Raw genomic sequence first — 15,258 nt, 5'->3', positions numbered from 1 at the left:
ATCCCTGCATCCCTGGAATGAAACCTATTTGGTCAGGATGGATGATTGTTTTGATGTGTTCTTGGATTCAGTTAGCGAGAATTTTATTGAGTATTTTTGCATCGATATTCATAAGGGAAATTGGTNTGAAGTTCTCTATCTTTGTGGAATAGTTTTTTATGGACAGAGGTACTGTTCGTAGTAGTTAGGAAGCAGAGCCACAAAGATTGATCCCACATCCTTATCACTGCTGGAGATCTGAACTCATGTCCTCATGTTCACACAGCTCGGTCTTTACCCACTGAGCCGTGTGTGTGAGGCAATTTACAAAGCACAAAATCAACCTTGATGAGAGTCCTACTTGGGGTTTGATTTTTCCAAAGTTCAGCATGATTTCTGGATCTGAAAAGAGTTTTATATCTATCTGAGAACCACTGACAATTATTAATAAATAATATGGATGGAAATTATATTTTAAGGGGTATGAATCCGTTGTTCCAGAACTACCATATATGACTCTCCTTGCTCGCACCTAGGATAAGCCAAAGATGTGGGTATCAGACTTTTTATATCAGCAATCAGAAGTTACATATGTCTTCATACGTATTTCCACTTAAACCCTTTTAGAAAACAAAACAGGCATGGCTCATTGAACAGCACCTTCATGTATGTATGAGAGACCAAAAATGCTGTTTTAAGGAATGTTAAGCAAAGTTGAAGAGTCTCCTATACAGTATACAATGGTGTCAGTATACTGCCTTGCTCTGTTCTAATTGCACAAAGGAGTCCTTACTGCCAAGTGAGCTGTTTCTAAATATTGTAAGGAAAGAAAGGATACTTTCCATATTTTGGATCTGTAGGAAATCCATATTTCCTATTCATCATGGTTTATAAAAAGAAGCACCCCATCTCTTAACCATGGTTGCATCATGGCTCCAATCTCCATCTCTTAACCATGGCAGTACCATGGCTCCATTTCTGCATCTCATAACTGTGGTGACATCATGGCTCCAGTTCTCCGTCGTTAATATACACTATTGCAGATGCTGTAAAAGCTGTTCTGGTCTCCTACAACCCCAATCCAAGACATTTGATTCTTGTTTCTGTAATAAAAGAATTAACAGACACAATTAACAAAATCAGTGGCTTGTGACAACACCAAATTATTCTCTATTCTTTTTTTTTTAATTAACAATCCAGGGTTAATACCATGGTGTTGACAAGGCTGTTTTCTCCTGAAGGCTTTAGCTGATAATCCATTTCTTGGCTGTTTCATCTTCTAAAGGTATATTTCTTTGATCATTGCCAATTCCTCCACCATTTTAGCCAGGAGACAGAGTTGACTCTTCTCTATTTTCTCTTGATTCTCTCTTACAAATCTTCATTGTTATATTGATCCCACTGGATCACCATCCCTGCAGTTCAAGATCTTTCAAGCGCATTTTGCCATATAAGGGAGAGTCTAATGATTAGGATGATGTCATCACTTCCATCTGCAGTATTCCCAAAAGGCTCATGTTTTGAATACTTGGTGCTTGGTATGAAACTATTATGTAGAATCTTTACAGAGGTACCATCTGTGTGAAAGAAGTAGGTTTCTAGTGGCAGGTCTTTGGGGCTGTCTCTGTCTCTGGTTCTGAATCAGCTTTCTTTCTTTCTGGGTCCACATCCATGCCAATGCCCAGTGTCCCATACTCCCACTGCCTTGACCATGACTGCTCCTGATTCTATGCCTTGTCTATTATGGTGGGCTGAAATTCCCCAGAAATCCTGAACCAAAAGCAAACCCTTTACTTATTGTAAAAATAATGAATAGAGATGGATATTGATATACGTAAAACCATCACTCAGATGGCGAAGGATGTCTGAGAGGACAACAGAAAATTCTGAGCAAGGACTGGGACTGTACTTGGGAGCACTAGGTAGAGAGTCTGGTAGTCAGGTAGTCTGCATCACAGTCTAGACACCAAGGAGACATGGGGCTCTTGGTTCTTCCGAACCTTTTCATTTTCAGACATGTCCATAATGCCTCCTAGCATATTCTGTAATACATGATAATCTGAAACACTAAGAGTGCTATGTAAGTTATGTACATTCAAGATGATGAAATGGTGTGTGAATGGATAAATACAGAAGACATTATATTGATACTGTTTATGCAGGTCCTGTATACAATGAGAATCTATATAATCTATAGAGTTAATACTTATCTATCTTAAGTAGTTTTAACAGTTCAAATGGTTCCGCATGGAACATATTCCCCTGAGAAACTCAGGACCTCTTCCTGTTTCCTTTTCTCTTGACCTAACTAGATGATTCTATAAAAGGACTGTTAGCAATGGCTGGGTTCTGTTAATGCTCCTTTGCTCTCAGTGTTTCCCTGTCTCTTGTTGCAAAAGCTCTTCATTCCACACCTACTCGTTGTTTTGAACAGTCTTTCTTGGCTTTCCCTTCCTTAGAATCTCTAATTCTATCCTTCCGCCACCTCTTCAGTGTTCTTAAAATACACCAGATTTCACCTGCTTGATATGCCTTGGAAAATATACTCTCCAGCTAGCAGAAGTTATTCACAAATTATAACACTATTGTTCATTTACTCTTCTTAAATTTTTTCTATTTTAGATTAAAAATTACTTTCACCATTTGTATCCTGGATATATTCTTTCATAAACAAAAGTTAAATTTCTCTACTTATTGTACTTGTAGAATTTATATTATATTTTGCTGGTTATCAGTCACTTTCAATACTGTTTCTGCTTCTAAATTTCAAGCAAAAGAATTTTGTTTCAATAAAGTAATTTAAAACCAATTATTGCTACTTTCTATGGGTAGTTAATAATCTCAATAGTTCATCTCACTCTTACTCATTCTTATTAATATAGGTCATGTGTAAACATCTATGTTTAATAATATGACATAGGAATTGCCCAATTGCTTTGAAAAAACATTAGATGGAGCTTCGGAAGTCTTGTGGAAGAGTTGGGGGAAGGATTGAGGAACCGAGAGGGCATAGGGACTCTGCAAAAAGACCAACAAAGTCAACTAACCTGGACAATTGGGGGTTTCCAGAGACTGAACCTCAAGCCAAAGAGCAGAAATGGGCTGGGTGTAGGGCCTTCCTGCATATATGTAAAAGATGTGCAACTTGGTCTTCATGTGGGTCCTTCCAACAACTCAAGTGGAGGCTATCCTTAACGCTGAACCCTGTTCCGCTAACTGGGCTGAATTGTCTGACCTCACTGGGAGAAGATGTGCCTAGTCCTGAAATGACTTGAGGTGCTATGGTGGGATGATACACAAAGCGACCCTTTCCCTTCCCAGAGAAGAAGGGGAGGGAGTTAGAGAAGGGTCTGTGTAAGGGTGGAACAGGGAGGAGGCGGGGCTGAGATCAGGATGTAAAGTGAATAAGTAAATAAATGGAAAAAGTATAACTGCATTAAAAAATGCATTTTCTCTCCTCAACAAAGTTAGTATGCTTTAAATCATAAAGAAATAAAAAGGAAATGTGACAGTTAAACTTAATTTTAAACTTATGGTATAACATTTCTCTAGATTTTTTTCTATAAGTACATAATAATGAATATCATTATGATATGAACTCTATGAGGATACACATATTTGTCCTGTTTGTCACTGTATCCCAGGGATGGCTCAGATACTCCAACAAACAATTGAAAAAAAATGAATGTGAAAATGAATGCTAAATATTCAAAGTGGCTTTTACAACAACATATCAGTATTCAGTATACAATGCTATTATGATCAGAAGTATAGAATGTCTCACTGTCAGTCAAGGTCATGATCTTTTCTAGAATGATCTGTTATTAATAATAACTGGTAGCATTAAGAATGCTTCAGTACTTATAGTATGTGTGTATATATACATATATATGTATATATACATAATATACATACACATATATATATGTATATATACAAAATAAGATACTACCTAGTATTATATTCAAGACAATGGTAGTGTGTTTCAAATTCAGTAGAACTCCACTTCCCAATACTGCAGCCCTGTAATACAGTTCTTCGTGTTGTGGTGACCCCAACCATAAAATTATTTTGTTGCTACTCTATAATTGCAATTTTGCTATTGTTACAAATCATAACATAAATATTATTTAGTCAGGATATCTGATATGCGACTACCAAAGGGGTCACGACGCACAGTTTGAGAACTGCTGATTTAAACGGTTTGTGGGTTGATAAATATAGAAGATATTACATAGATATTGTTATATATATATGTATAACAAGAATCTGTTATAGAAATATATTCTAGGGAGTTCATGTTTTAAATACTTTATGCAGTTTGAATAGTTTATATTGTTTACTTCATTTAAAATTAATATAAATACAGAAGATATTACATAGACATTATTTCCTGTAGTGTGAATTTTTTCCTTCTGATGTAACTTTGGTTGGGCTGAAACTTTCCAAATAATTGAGATTTCTGTTTTTGCTCTGTTCTCAGAATGGCTTTACTCCTTTGTACATGGCTGCCCAGGAGAATCACATTGATGTTGTAAAATATTTGCTAGAAAATGGAGCTAACCAGAGTACTGCTACAGAGGTGGGTTTGCTATTGGATTCTTTAAGGTCTATATTCTTTATACCAGTTGCAAAGAATCTCCACTATTCTGTCTAAAGCATATTCATATTATTATTGTAATCCACTATAATGACCACTGAGTGGCTCGGGTTTGTGTACATCAAATGAGTTCATTCCTTCATTTTAGATTCATTATCATGCATTACTATTTCCATTATCCTTAAGCCTGGAGTTGTGGGTGAAACATGCTTCTCATTTTGTAGCCCAGGTCAGCCTTGGATTTTTGGTTCTCATGGGATTACAGGAGCATTTGGGACCTGTCTTGATTTTGGGACCCTTATAACATCCTAAATTTAGATTCCAATAAATGATCCCCATTCCTTTCTGTCAATATTTTATCTTAAGATACAATGCAATTTCTTCAAAGAACAATTTCTAGCCATTAAAAATTATAGCTATTTGTGTTAGTGTAATTTTCTAAGGATTCTATCACAACAATGCTATTTATAACAAAATACAAATCGTGACATAAGTGTGTGACCATGGTTATGGCAATCATTGAACAGAATCTTTGACCCTAGTTCAATTTCTGAGGATTCAGCACATCTGGACATATGTAGGAGTCAGAGGGGAAGGGACCCAGAGCATCTCTCTCCTTTCCACTGCACATCTCCCTCAGAAGCAGAAATGCCTTTTTGTTTCCCATCTTGTGGTCCACAGCCAAATGTGATTTATACCCAAAAGCCATCTTGGTATTTCCTAATATCCAGCATATCTTCCTTTCAGACAATTAAATTTTTAGGCCAACTGAACACAAACTCCCTTCCATACTGTGCTGGACAGAAAAGTCAGTGAAATGTATTAGTGAAATGTACTTTCATGGACCTATTCATTATCACTTTTTGACAGTTTACTCACATCATAGAGGAAGTCACTATCAATGCTAAGTTATGTGTTAAGTTACATCATATATGCTTTGATTATAGCTAGAAAACACAACTGCCCATTATGACGTGCTTTTGTGTTCACAGTAACACAGGCACAGATTATGCACCTGCAATATGAATATATATATTCTTTTCTTTTTTATAACCTAGAGCCTTTTTGTCCCTTGAGGCACTAATTTTGTCTGTGAGTAGACTGTGAATATCTTAAAGTAATGCTCAGAAAACAAATGACTGTGTCTCCAAGATTCATCCCAACATAAGGGAATCCATCTGTTTTCTTTTTCCTTGAAGGCTGGATTGTTAATCAGATGAAGCCTTCACTTCGGGATCCTCTCACCCACCCTGGAGACTTAGGGTGGGTAGTGTGGGTTTTGGTGAGCTCAGGTCATGACACTCTCAGCAGATGGGCAACTTTTTTAGTTAGTTGATCATAGCAGCATTGCAGTGTGACTCCAGACATAGTCCTTAGTGATCACTGCATCAGCAGAGGTCATGGTATATGGTAGGCTGCAGAAGCTTCAAGCCTCTGTTTGTTTAACCTAATATGACACTTGCAAAGGAATCAAAAGCGAGTGGGGTAGAGTCTAGCTGTCATAAGGATGTCTTATGTCTCATTTTTAAAAGTATCATTGAATAACTAAAGTCATCTTACAATGATTAGAAATTTATAAATGTAATATAATGATCACCATGGTTACCGAGGGTCACACAGACAAACCTATGCACTCTTTCTCTCAACAATACCACTCTGTAACAAATACTATGATGGCGGGGATGCTCTAACACTCGGTCATGAAATATCTTCAATTTCATTGAAGTAAGTGTGACAGGCAGAAGGAACACGTCTGTGTTAGTGAGTAGCAATGGTGTGTAAAAGTTGATTACCAACCAGACACTATACCCACTTTAAAGAAACAGATAATTATGCAATCCTTCCACATGACATTGAAATACACACACACAAAGAAATGCTTCATTTTAAATTTTCTTATAAATAGGGTTAGTAAATAAAGGATTCAATGAAAGCTGCCCAACTTAGCTGGGTTTCTTTCCCCGGAGTTCATTGAGGTATCGTTATCAGATCATTACACATAGTTAGCCTTCTTCCCTGAAATACACATCAGAATGAATCCCACATTGTTGGAACCCTGTTTTTAGTCCTCCAAAGGGAGTTTCCTGTCCAGTCAGTTTTTATAGGTCTCTTTTCCCTTCCTTCCTCCTGAATTCTGCCAAAATTTAAGGCTACAATCTTTTTACTGGGGTTCCACTCTGTGGACTGTGTCTCTAAGGAAACACAAAACAGAACAAAAATAAAGTCCGCATGGCATTAATGCAGACTGTAGTAAAGTGCTAGGGGAAATAAATCCAAATATGTAAATGATGATGACTGTGCCCTTCATTCACAAAGTACCCAGCTCACGACACACCTGTACACCACAGTGCTTGCTGTTCTTTATCTTAAGACACTACACTCTGCCCCTCCACTCTGTGAGGGAGTGTGCTCTATTTAAAATTCAAATCGACTGAAGTGAACTAGCAGCATATTCCTGCTGCATATATGTTCAGACTGTCCACCTATTACTATCATTCATGCTGCAAATATGGTTCATGCCGCATATGATACCACTTAAAAATTATTTTCCCTTAAAAATCTCACAGTTATCACTTAAATGATTCGTCCTGGAAACACATTGAGTAGTCAGATTTGAGTTAATTACTCCTAGCCCCAACCCTGGAATGACATCTTCAAGGGTACAAGCTCCTCCCCTCGTTCCTGCTATATGCATGGAACCCCTAGCATTTGCTTACGCAGTTCAGAGAACTGATGAGGGCTACATTTGTCATCCTTTCCAGGAGCTGAACACTTGCTTCTGAAGACTCAAGAAACCAAAAAAAAAAAAAAAAAAAGACTTTGTAAATTTTGGAGCATGGTTTTCTATCTCATCCTGGAGACCATTCTAGCTTTGTTTTGTTTGTCATGTGTTGAGATCTTTTTTTTTAAATTGACCATTGCGAAGTTTGGATTTTCAATGCTATCTGACATATGCAACATGATACTGAAATCATCCGTCTAAAATCTAAGTGGTTGCAAAGTTGATGGCTGGTCTAAATTTACCAAACAGCTTTAGGTCACATTCACATTAAATCTCTGACATCGCAACATAAATTATTTGAGTTACTCCCTCCACAGCAGTTATCCCCTTCCCCGAGACAATGCAGAAACACTGTTCACTGCACACTCATCTTTCCATGCAGAGCATCATTTTCACTCCTGGTTGGATTTCCTTTCCATTCTTTCTCATTACATAAGTAGACATAACTGTTTGTTCTAATTTTTATTTTCCTCTTACAAACACACATTTGACCCACTCCTTCTGTAATATGACCACATCCCATAATCAGCAGGATTTGTTATGATGCAGATAGTGTGGAGTGTAAAGAATAGAAATCAGGAACAGGATCTGATGAAGCTACCGGCGAATGGCAGTCCACTTCTGCTTCTGCTCCTCACAGTGATACTCTGTCCTGCTGGCCAGTCTCACTCATTCACATACGTTATATTCCAGGACGGCTTTACTCCTCTGGCTGTGGCACTCCAACAGGGACACAACCAGGCGGTGGCCATCCTCTTGGAGAATGACACCAAAGGAAAGGTGAGGCTACCAGCTCTGCACATTGCTGCTCGGAAAGATGACACCAAGTCCGCCGCCCTCCTGCTTCAGAATGATCACAACGCTGATGTACAATCCAAGGTAAGAGCCTTAGTATCTGTGGAGAGGTCAGCTCTGACTGCCAACATCTCCTGGGCAATGACCAAAGAACAGTCATTGCTGATAACGCAGCCCTCTGGTCAGGAAAACATAGAAGTCATTTCCACGTGAATTTGGATAGAAGGGGACTATCTGTCAGGAGACAGGAACAAAAAAAATTAAGGCTAGATGGTTTTCTTTAGAAGACCGGATTCCATCTTTGAGATAGTTGGCTCAGCATTCTGTCTATACCATTAATCATAGAGAGAGTCAGAAAGAATGACTGTTGTGTAATGGAGTTGCCGTTTCTCACTCTGTCTTGTTAGAATAGAATACTCAGTTGCAGTGAGCAGATCTGTTGTTCCTTTAATTCTGCATTGTGTAACATCTTCCCTCTTTTCCCCTCAAAACAATGCTTCAGATGATGGTGAACAGGACAACAGAGGTACAGTATTGCCATTATACCAACATTTCCCTTTTTTAAATTTATTGTTAGTTTTTGCCCAGTTAGAATAAAAGCTCACTAATTCATACTAATGATTAAAGTTCTACTAGTGGGAAACTGTTTAGAAAAAAAATCCTGTAATTAAATAAGAATGATAAATTAAATGTATTTGATACAGCATATATTTGAAGCATTATTAAACCAACTATTGACATAGTTTATGAGTCCAGCATGAAACAAAATACTACCATTGTAAATGTTTTAGTGAATGAGCCTTATTCTGAAACTTTTGCAAGGAGATGATTTTTTTTTTCTCTTAATGAAAATGTACAGATTATACTTTAGGGAGGTAAAAACTCAGGAGGCTTGTTTTCTGTTCTTTAGTTGCAGATGTCCTTTTTTTTTCCTTACAGTTCTTTTTTCTTTACCACATTGTTCATAATCAATAATGGATCTGCAGATCATGAGCAAAGCAATTGCTTTTTCCCCTGTAAATCTTAAAATGCACGCCGTTAAATAATTCCCCTCATATCAATTAGATAATTAGAGACAAGAACATTAAGTTTATAAGTTGCAGTGTGTGTTTTCTCCCTTTTGTCACAACATAAGCATTATTTAAAGTGTGTATAAAAGTTAATCTACACTCAAAGGTATGAAGGGTGACTTTGGTTTTGGTGGTGGAGAAGTTGTAAAGATTTGAGTATTCCTTGAGCCTTTGGAGAAAGCGACATATTTCTCAAATCTTCTTTATTAACACATTCATCTACTGGAAGGCAATCTACTTGAGTTATTTGCACTGCTTCTTTTGTTCCTTTTGGGTGCCTTACATTAGGGGTGGAGGAACTTTAACTCAGCTGCTTGGTAAAACTGCTCAGGACTGGAATCATACCAATCGATCTCAATTACTAATTTTAGTTAACTTTAGTTTCTCAGGTATTTCTTGGGGATTATCTTTATGTATTGTAGAGGGTGCAAACCAACATAGAGTTGAACAATAATTATCAGTCGAGGGCATTATTATCATTAAGGCCATTGAGAAAACTTCAATTAACTAATTAACTATAAATGCTAAAATAATATTATTGTACTTGAATAATTGGGAAATCATTTTCCATCAACCAATATAATATTTTGAAATTAAACTAACTTTAATAATTATTATGTGACAAAACTCCTCCAGGGGAGAAGACATAGCACACATGTTTACTCACCCCAGACAGGGAGCCTACAACACAGCGAAGTCCACATACCACCACATTCCAACTTGGTGAAGCATTGAGTTTTATTGGGAGTTACTTACAACAATATAGGTGAGGGGTTATTTACAGGAGCAGAAATTATTCAAAGACAGCTGCATCACCAAAGCCCACTCCAGCATGGGCAAAAACTCACAAAACCTGGACCCCCCCACATGGCCTGAAGGCAGCTCAATAGGTTGACGAATATCCTTTCCAAGTGATTCTGGTCCATACCTCTTTCAGCCATCAGGTGGCTTTGGCTTCTTCCAGGCAGGTTGGCTGCTGCTGCTGCTCCTCCTCTTCTTCCTCCTCCTTGTCCTCCTGCTCTTCCTCCTCCTTCTCTTCTTCCTCCTCCTCTTCTCTTCCTCTTCCTTTTCTTCCTCTTTCTCCTCCTCTTCGTCTTCTTCCTTTTTAATTATTAATTTTTAATTAATTATTTTATTTATTTATGTCCCAAATGTTGCCCCTCCTGTTGGGTTGCCTTGTCCATCTTTGGTATGAAGGCCTTTGAATCTTGTTTTATCATGGTTATATGTTGTCTCTTGGAGGCCCGATCTTTTCTGTAGAGGGGAACTCCATCTAGGACTCCAGGTCTCCCCTGCAAGAGTTCTTCAGGCTCCCTCCCCCTTGCCTCTGAGAGGGTGCTCCCCCATCCCTCTTCCCTAGAGCATTTAGTCTCTACAGGATTAGGCACATCCTCTCCCCCTGAGAGGGACTCCGCTTTTATTGCTTACTCTGGCAGGGAGGGGTCAAGAAGGTCTAGTCAGTTTCAGGGACTTCCTGAAAGTATTTTATGTTGCTTATCTTCCTACTCTTAAGGAGCTCCCCTGCCAGTTGAAATGTTTCAATCTCTGAGGAAACAGCTACAACAATAATAGACATCTATTCAGACTATATCTGGGTGACAGAACATATCAAGATAAAAATAGAAAAGAAGGTTTGACATTTTATAAAATAATTATGGGTTGTATAATGATTTTCCCATTAGTTTTGGCATGAATACATCACCTACATGCCGAGTAAAATAATCTAGATCATGTTTGTGGGGACTGCATTCACAGTTATCATTCTTATTCCTACATGTTGCTTCTGCACAGTTAAAACTTCCTTACAACTAATGTTACTGAAGGCATAGGCAGTCTTCTGTTATGTAAGCTATCTAAATGTTTAGCTTAATATTTGAAAATAGTATCACCAAATTCTGTACACAAAGTTGATAAAAGTTGGTGTGACTTATTGAATATTCTTAGAAGCAATAAAGTGCATATTAAAATCTATTTCAGAGTAAAAAAGAATAGGAAATGATATGCAGACTGTGGGATGTTAGCCAGGGAATGTTGTTTGTTTCTTCATTTTTTAAATTAAATAGTGAAAAGTGTAGAGTAAGAAAAATTATCATCTCTTTGGGCATTTCAATAAGAAAAGAACTGATATATATCTATCATGAAGAGCAGCCACAATATCTAACTACATATTCATTAGAAAAAGAAGTGATTTCTTCATTTGATTTTCAGAATTTGTTTTTGAGAAATAAAATATATCTCTACTCGCATCATTCCTTCAATGTGATTATTTTAATTATATTTTAGTGAAGATTATATCCAAAATTGTATTGAACTGAACCATTTTTTATTTCATTTTCATATTGATTGCAAACATTTTTAAGAAATTGAAAATAGATTCTTCTCTCATATAACACATCTCAACCACAGTTCCCCCTTTCCCCACTCCTCCCAGCGCCATCCCTCCCAGATCAAGTTCCCCTCTGTTTCTCTACAGAAAAGACCAGGCCTCCAAGAGACAACATATAAACATGATAAAGCAAGATTCAAAAGCCTTCATACCAAGGCTGGACAAGGCAACCCAATAGGAGGAAAAGTTGTTTAATATGGGCTTTTAAATTCTTCCACTATGAATCACAGTCTGCCTAAACAGGAGTGAAAGGGATAGAAAATCAGTGTGTGGATGCCATAGAATGAACTGGACATTTTTTTCCTAAGGAATTTCCAGACTTCTGTAAAGAAAATGCCAACCAATGCTTAAAAAAAAAAAAAAAAAAAGATCAATGGGTTTGGAAGATGCTTTAGTGGGTAAAAGCATTGTGAGGATTCCTAATTGCAGTTTCCTGAACCCATGTGAAAAAACTGGATGTCTCCATATGCAATCCTGTAACCTAGTGCAAAGATGGCAGAAATGGAAGATTGCTCATGCTTACTGGCTGTCAGCTAACTCCAGGTTTTTGTGAAAGACCCTGTCTCAAGAGAAAAAGGTCAAACAGCTTAGAACAGAAGGCCTAGCTCACTTCCTCATGCACACAGAAATATGCATAAACCCTATCCTACCCACCCCACGCCTGAAAATATAAAACAAAACCACAGGAAAATGCTGTGTTTTTTTTTAATCCTTGATTAAAACATTTATTAATAGCTGCTAATCCTGTGTTTGAAAGTTTATTTGGTTTCATCATAGTCTGTTTTTCCCTAATAAGCTAAACACATTTAGGAAACAGTTTTGCATAGATAACTAGACTCATAAATAAAAAATGAATTTGCTGGTAAGTATAGCATATTTCTTTCTTTCTTTTAATACTAAACTATAGAGTTGTATTGAAATGCTTATTACATGGGTTTTGTTGCTCATGTGCTCAGCAGGTGGTTACCCTGTAATTTTTCTGGTTAATCAGTGATAGCTTTCCGTAGTGTGAGGCATACCCCTACCCACCCTTTCTCTCTTTCCCTAGAGTGGCTTCACCCCTTTGCACATAGCTGCACACTATGGGAATGTAAACGTGGCAACTCTTCTTCTAAACCGGGGAGCTGCTGTGGACTTCACCGCCAGGGTACGTGCTATCAGTTACTCATGCATTTTAGGGAAGTAAATACAATGACTTCTAATAAGGCTTTATATTTGACCCTATTCTTCCATTCCAAAGATTCTGAAGGTTTCTCTGTGTCAATCATGTGATGGTATCATAACCCAATAAATTAAACATAAGAATCTGGGAGATGTAGAGATGGTTGAGACATATGTTTACTGCTTTTCCAGAGGCCAAGAGTTCGATTGCCACCCATGTTAAGCTGCTTACATCTTCAATTCCAGCTCCACTCGACCTAAAGCCCACTTTGGATCTCTGAGGGCAGGACAGTCAAACACATAAAAAATGAAAATAAAATACAAATGTGTCAATAGTCAAGGAGGCTAATTTTGACATGCCTTTCGACTGTCATATTATAAAACAATGCAAATCAAACCAAGCCATTAATTATCAGCTTCAAGTCAATAGATGACAGTGTTAGAATATTAGGCACGAAGTATATAGGGACAAGTGGATACACAATTGCATGAGATTCTTTTTCTCTGTTGGTTTATGAGTTGAAATTTTACTCTTGTGTCTTTCTAAAATACACAGGAAGATAGCACATGGAATTAGGCATGTAATGATCTAATTCTATTAGAAAATTCATTTACATGAAAGTATAAAATTCATATATTGGATGGTATTTATTTAGATTCAGTTGATAAAGTATTTAAATGATGACATCTGATATCTCATAAGACAAATATAAGTTTTATGTATACTGTTGTAGTCCTTGGAAGTCTTCTGCACAAGCCATGAATGGTGGCATATTTCTGTAACCCTAGGAGTATGTAGGGTCAGGCAGGAGAACTTCTAGCCTAAAGCCAGCACAGGTTATACAGTGAGTTTTAGGCTAGCCTAAGCTATATAGTGAAATCATGTTTGCAGAAAAATTCTTTTGTTCTGAATTTATGTTGTGCTATATTCCAGTTGTTTCTCTCAATGAATTTTTCTGAAAAAGTTTTTAAAGAATAATTACCAGTAAATATTAACAAATTTTACTCTATTTTTAAGTGTATAAAACATCGAGATTTCAATCTCTACAGTGTATTAGAGACATTTTCCTGGGCTCTGCTTCTACTATATGGATGTTCTCCTTCTGTGTCTTAACTGTCGCTTTACAGTCAATGTGTATATTGTAGTTTTTGACTACAGACATTTTTGTTCAATTTTTTTTCCTAACATTTAGCATTCATGGTTTATGGAGTTATTTGTTCCTTATGATCAAGCGTAATGAACCCCAGATATTATGGGTCAAATTACCATGCAGATCACAACCCCCTTATGCTCTTTGCTAGAGAGCCCTGCCCAGCTCTGTCATGTTCAACTGCTCTGTTTGGTCTTTCCATGGAATAGAATGGAATCACTCCTCTGCACGTGGCTTCCAAACGAGGAAATACCAACATGGTGAAGCTTCTACTGGATCGAGGTGGTCAGATTGATGCCAAAACTAGGGTGAGTGTCTCTGCGCCTTGACTTTCCCATCATTCTTAAGCCCTGCAACCTCTCATGCCCCATTTGCAATTACATCTCAGCAAACACAAGCACTGTGTTTTCAAGGGAGCTGGTCCAGAGTTTGATTTCAATCTCATAAAACACTTAAAGTTTCCAACTAGTAAGATGAAATTAATGTTTGCTCATCAACGTCTAGAGGTGCTGACCATTGGCCCCTTAGTGGGATAGTTTTTCTTGTTCAGTTTCTGGGAAGAAAGATCAAAGATGGTGCTCACTTGGCTCTCCTTTGGGTAGTTATCAAGAAGGCAAATTGACTGGTACATTCAAGCTGTGGCTTTTGCATATAGTGCTTTCGTGCATATTGACAGCTTTTATGCATTCAACTGTTGAGCCCATTGGTCATTTTCTTCAGTAGTTGTGCTACTGTCATTGGAGCATGAGATTTGCTGTCATGCTGACAGAAGGACAGCAGACAATTGGCAAGGTTTACCTTAGTCTCAGTAGATGTGGAGTCCTTCGTTCATTTCTGACCTCTGAAGTAAAATGACATCCTAACACCTCAAACAGACACATGGCGAATAAATTAATATTTAATATTAAATTGGGCAGCTGAAGGGAAGATGACTGATTTCAAATCCTACCTGTGCCACTCATGAAGCTAGATAGTCTTGACATTTTTCTGACCCTGAAATGTAGCTAATAGTCTTCCCAAACATCAGAAGGCTGCGTGAGGATTAACTCCTAGCTGTGCTATTTTCCTTAATAAGGTGGAGATGTACTTCAGGTAGTTCAATGCATGCCTACTTTGCATAAAGCCCTGGATTAGATGTCCAGCACTGTATAAACTGAGTGTGATAGCACACACCTATACCACACTTAAAATGCCAACATTCAGAAGGAATATGCAGAGGATTGGAAATTTAATTTTACTCTTGACTAGAATGAGCTACATGCTTGTCAGAAAGAAAGAAAGAAAGAAAGAAAGAAAGAAAGAAAGAAAGAAAGAAAGAAAGAAAGAAAGAAAGA

General features: G+C 37.5%; 1 protein-coding gene across 40 annotated transcripts in view; it reads left to right on the top strand.

The window, feature by feature from the left end:
• Ank2 (ankyrin 2) overlaps positions 1-15,258 on the top strand; it is a 583,460-nt gene that overhangs the window by 442,992 nt on the left and 125,210 nt on the right. For 33 of the 40 annotated variants that reach the window (XM_029474820.1, XM_021159015.2, XM_029474818.1 and 30 more), the window contains 5 exons: positions 4,463-4,561; positions 8,055-8,240; positions 8,659-8,682; positions 12,661-12,759; positions 14,134-14,232. In XM_029474820.1, coding sequence (XP_029330680.1) covers positions 4,463-4,561; positions 8,055-8,240; positions 8,659-8,682; positions 12,661-12,759; positions 14,134-14,232 — 507 coding nt within the window. The remainder of the gene's footprint in view (positions 1-4,462; positions 4,562-8,054; positions 8,241-8,658; positions 8,683-12,660; positions 12,760-14,133; positions 14,233-15,258) is intronic. The other 7 variants (XM_029474797.1, XM_029474803.1, XM_029474816.1 and 4 more) reach the window with 1 other exon arrangement.

The sequence above is a fragment of the Mus caroli genome, chromosome 3 (assembly GCF_900094665.2).
Source record: "Mus caroli chromosome 3, CAROLI_EIJ_v1.1, whole genome shotgun sequence".
NCBI lineage: Eukaryota > Metazoa > Chordata > Mammalia > Rodentia > Muridae > Mus > Mus caroli.
The sequence above is the reverse complement of the archived record's forward strand: the minus strand, read 5'-3'. Positions and strand labels throughout refer to the sequence as shown.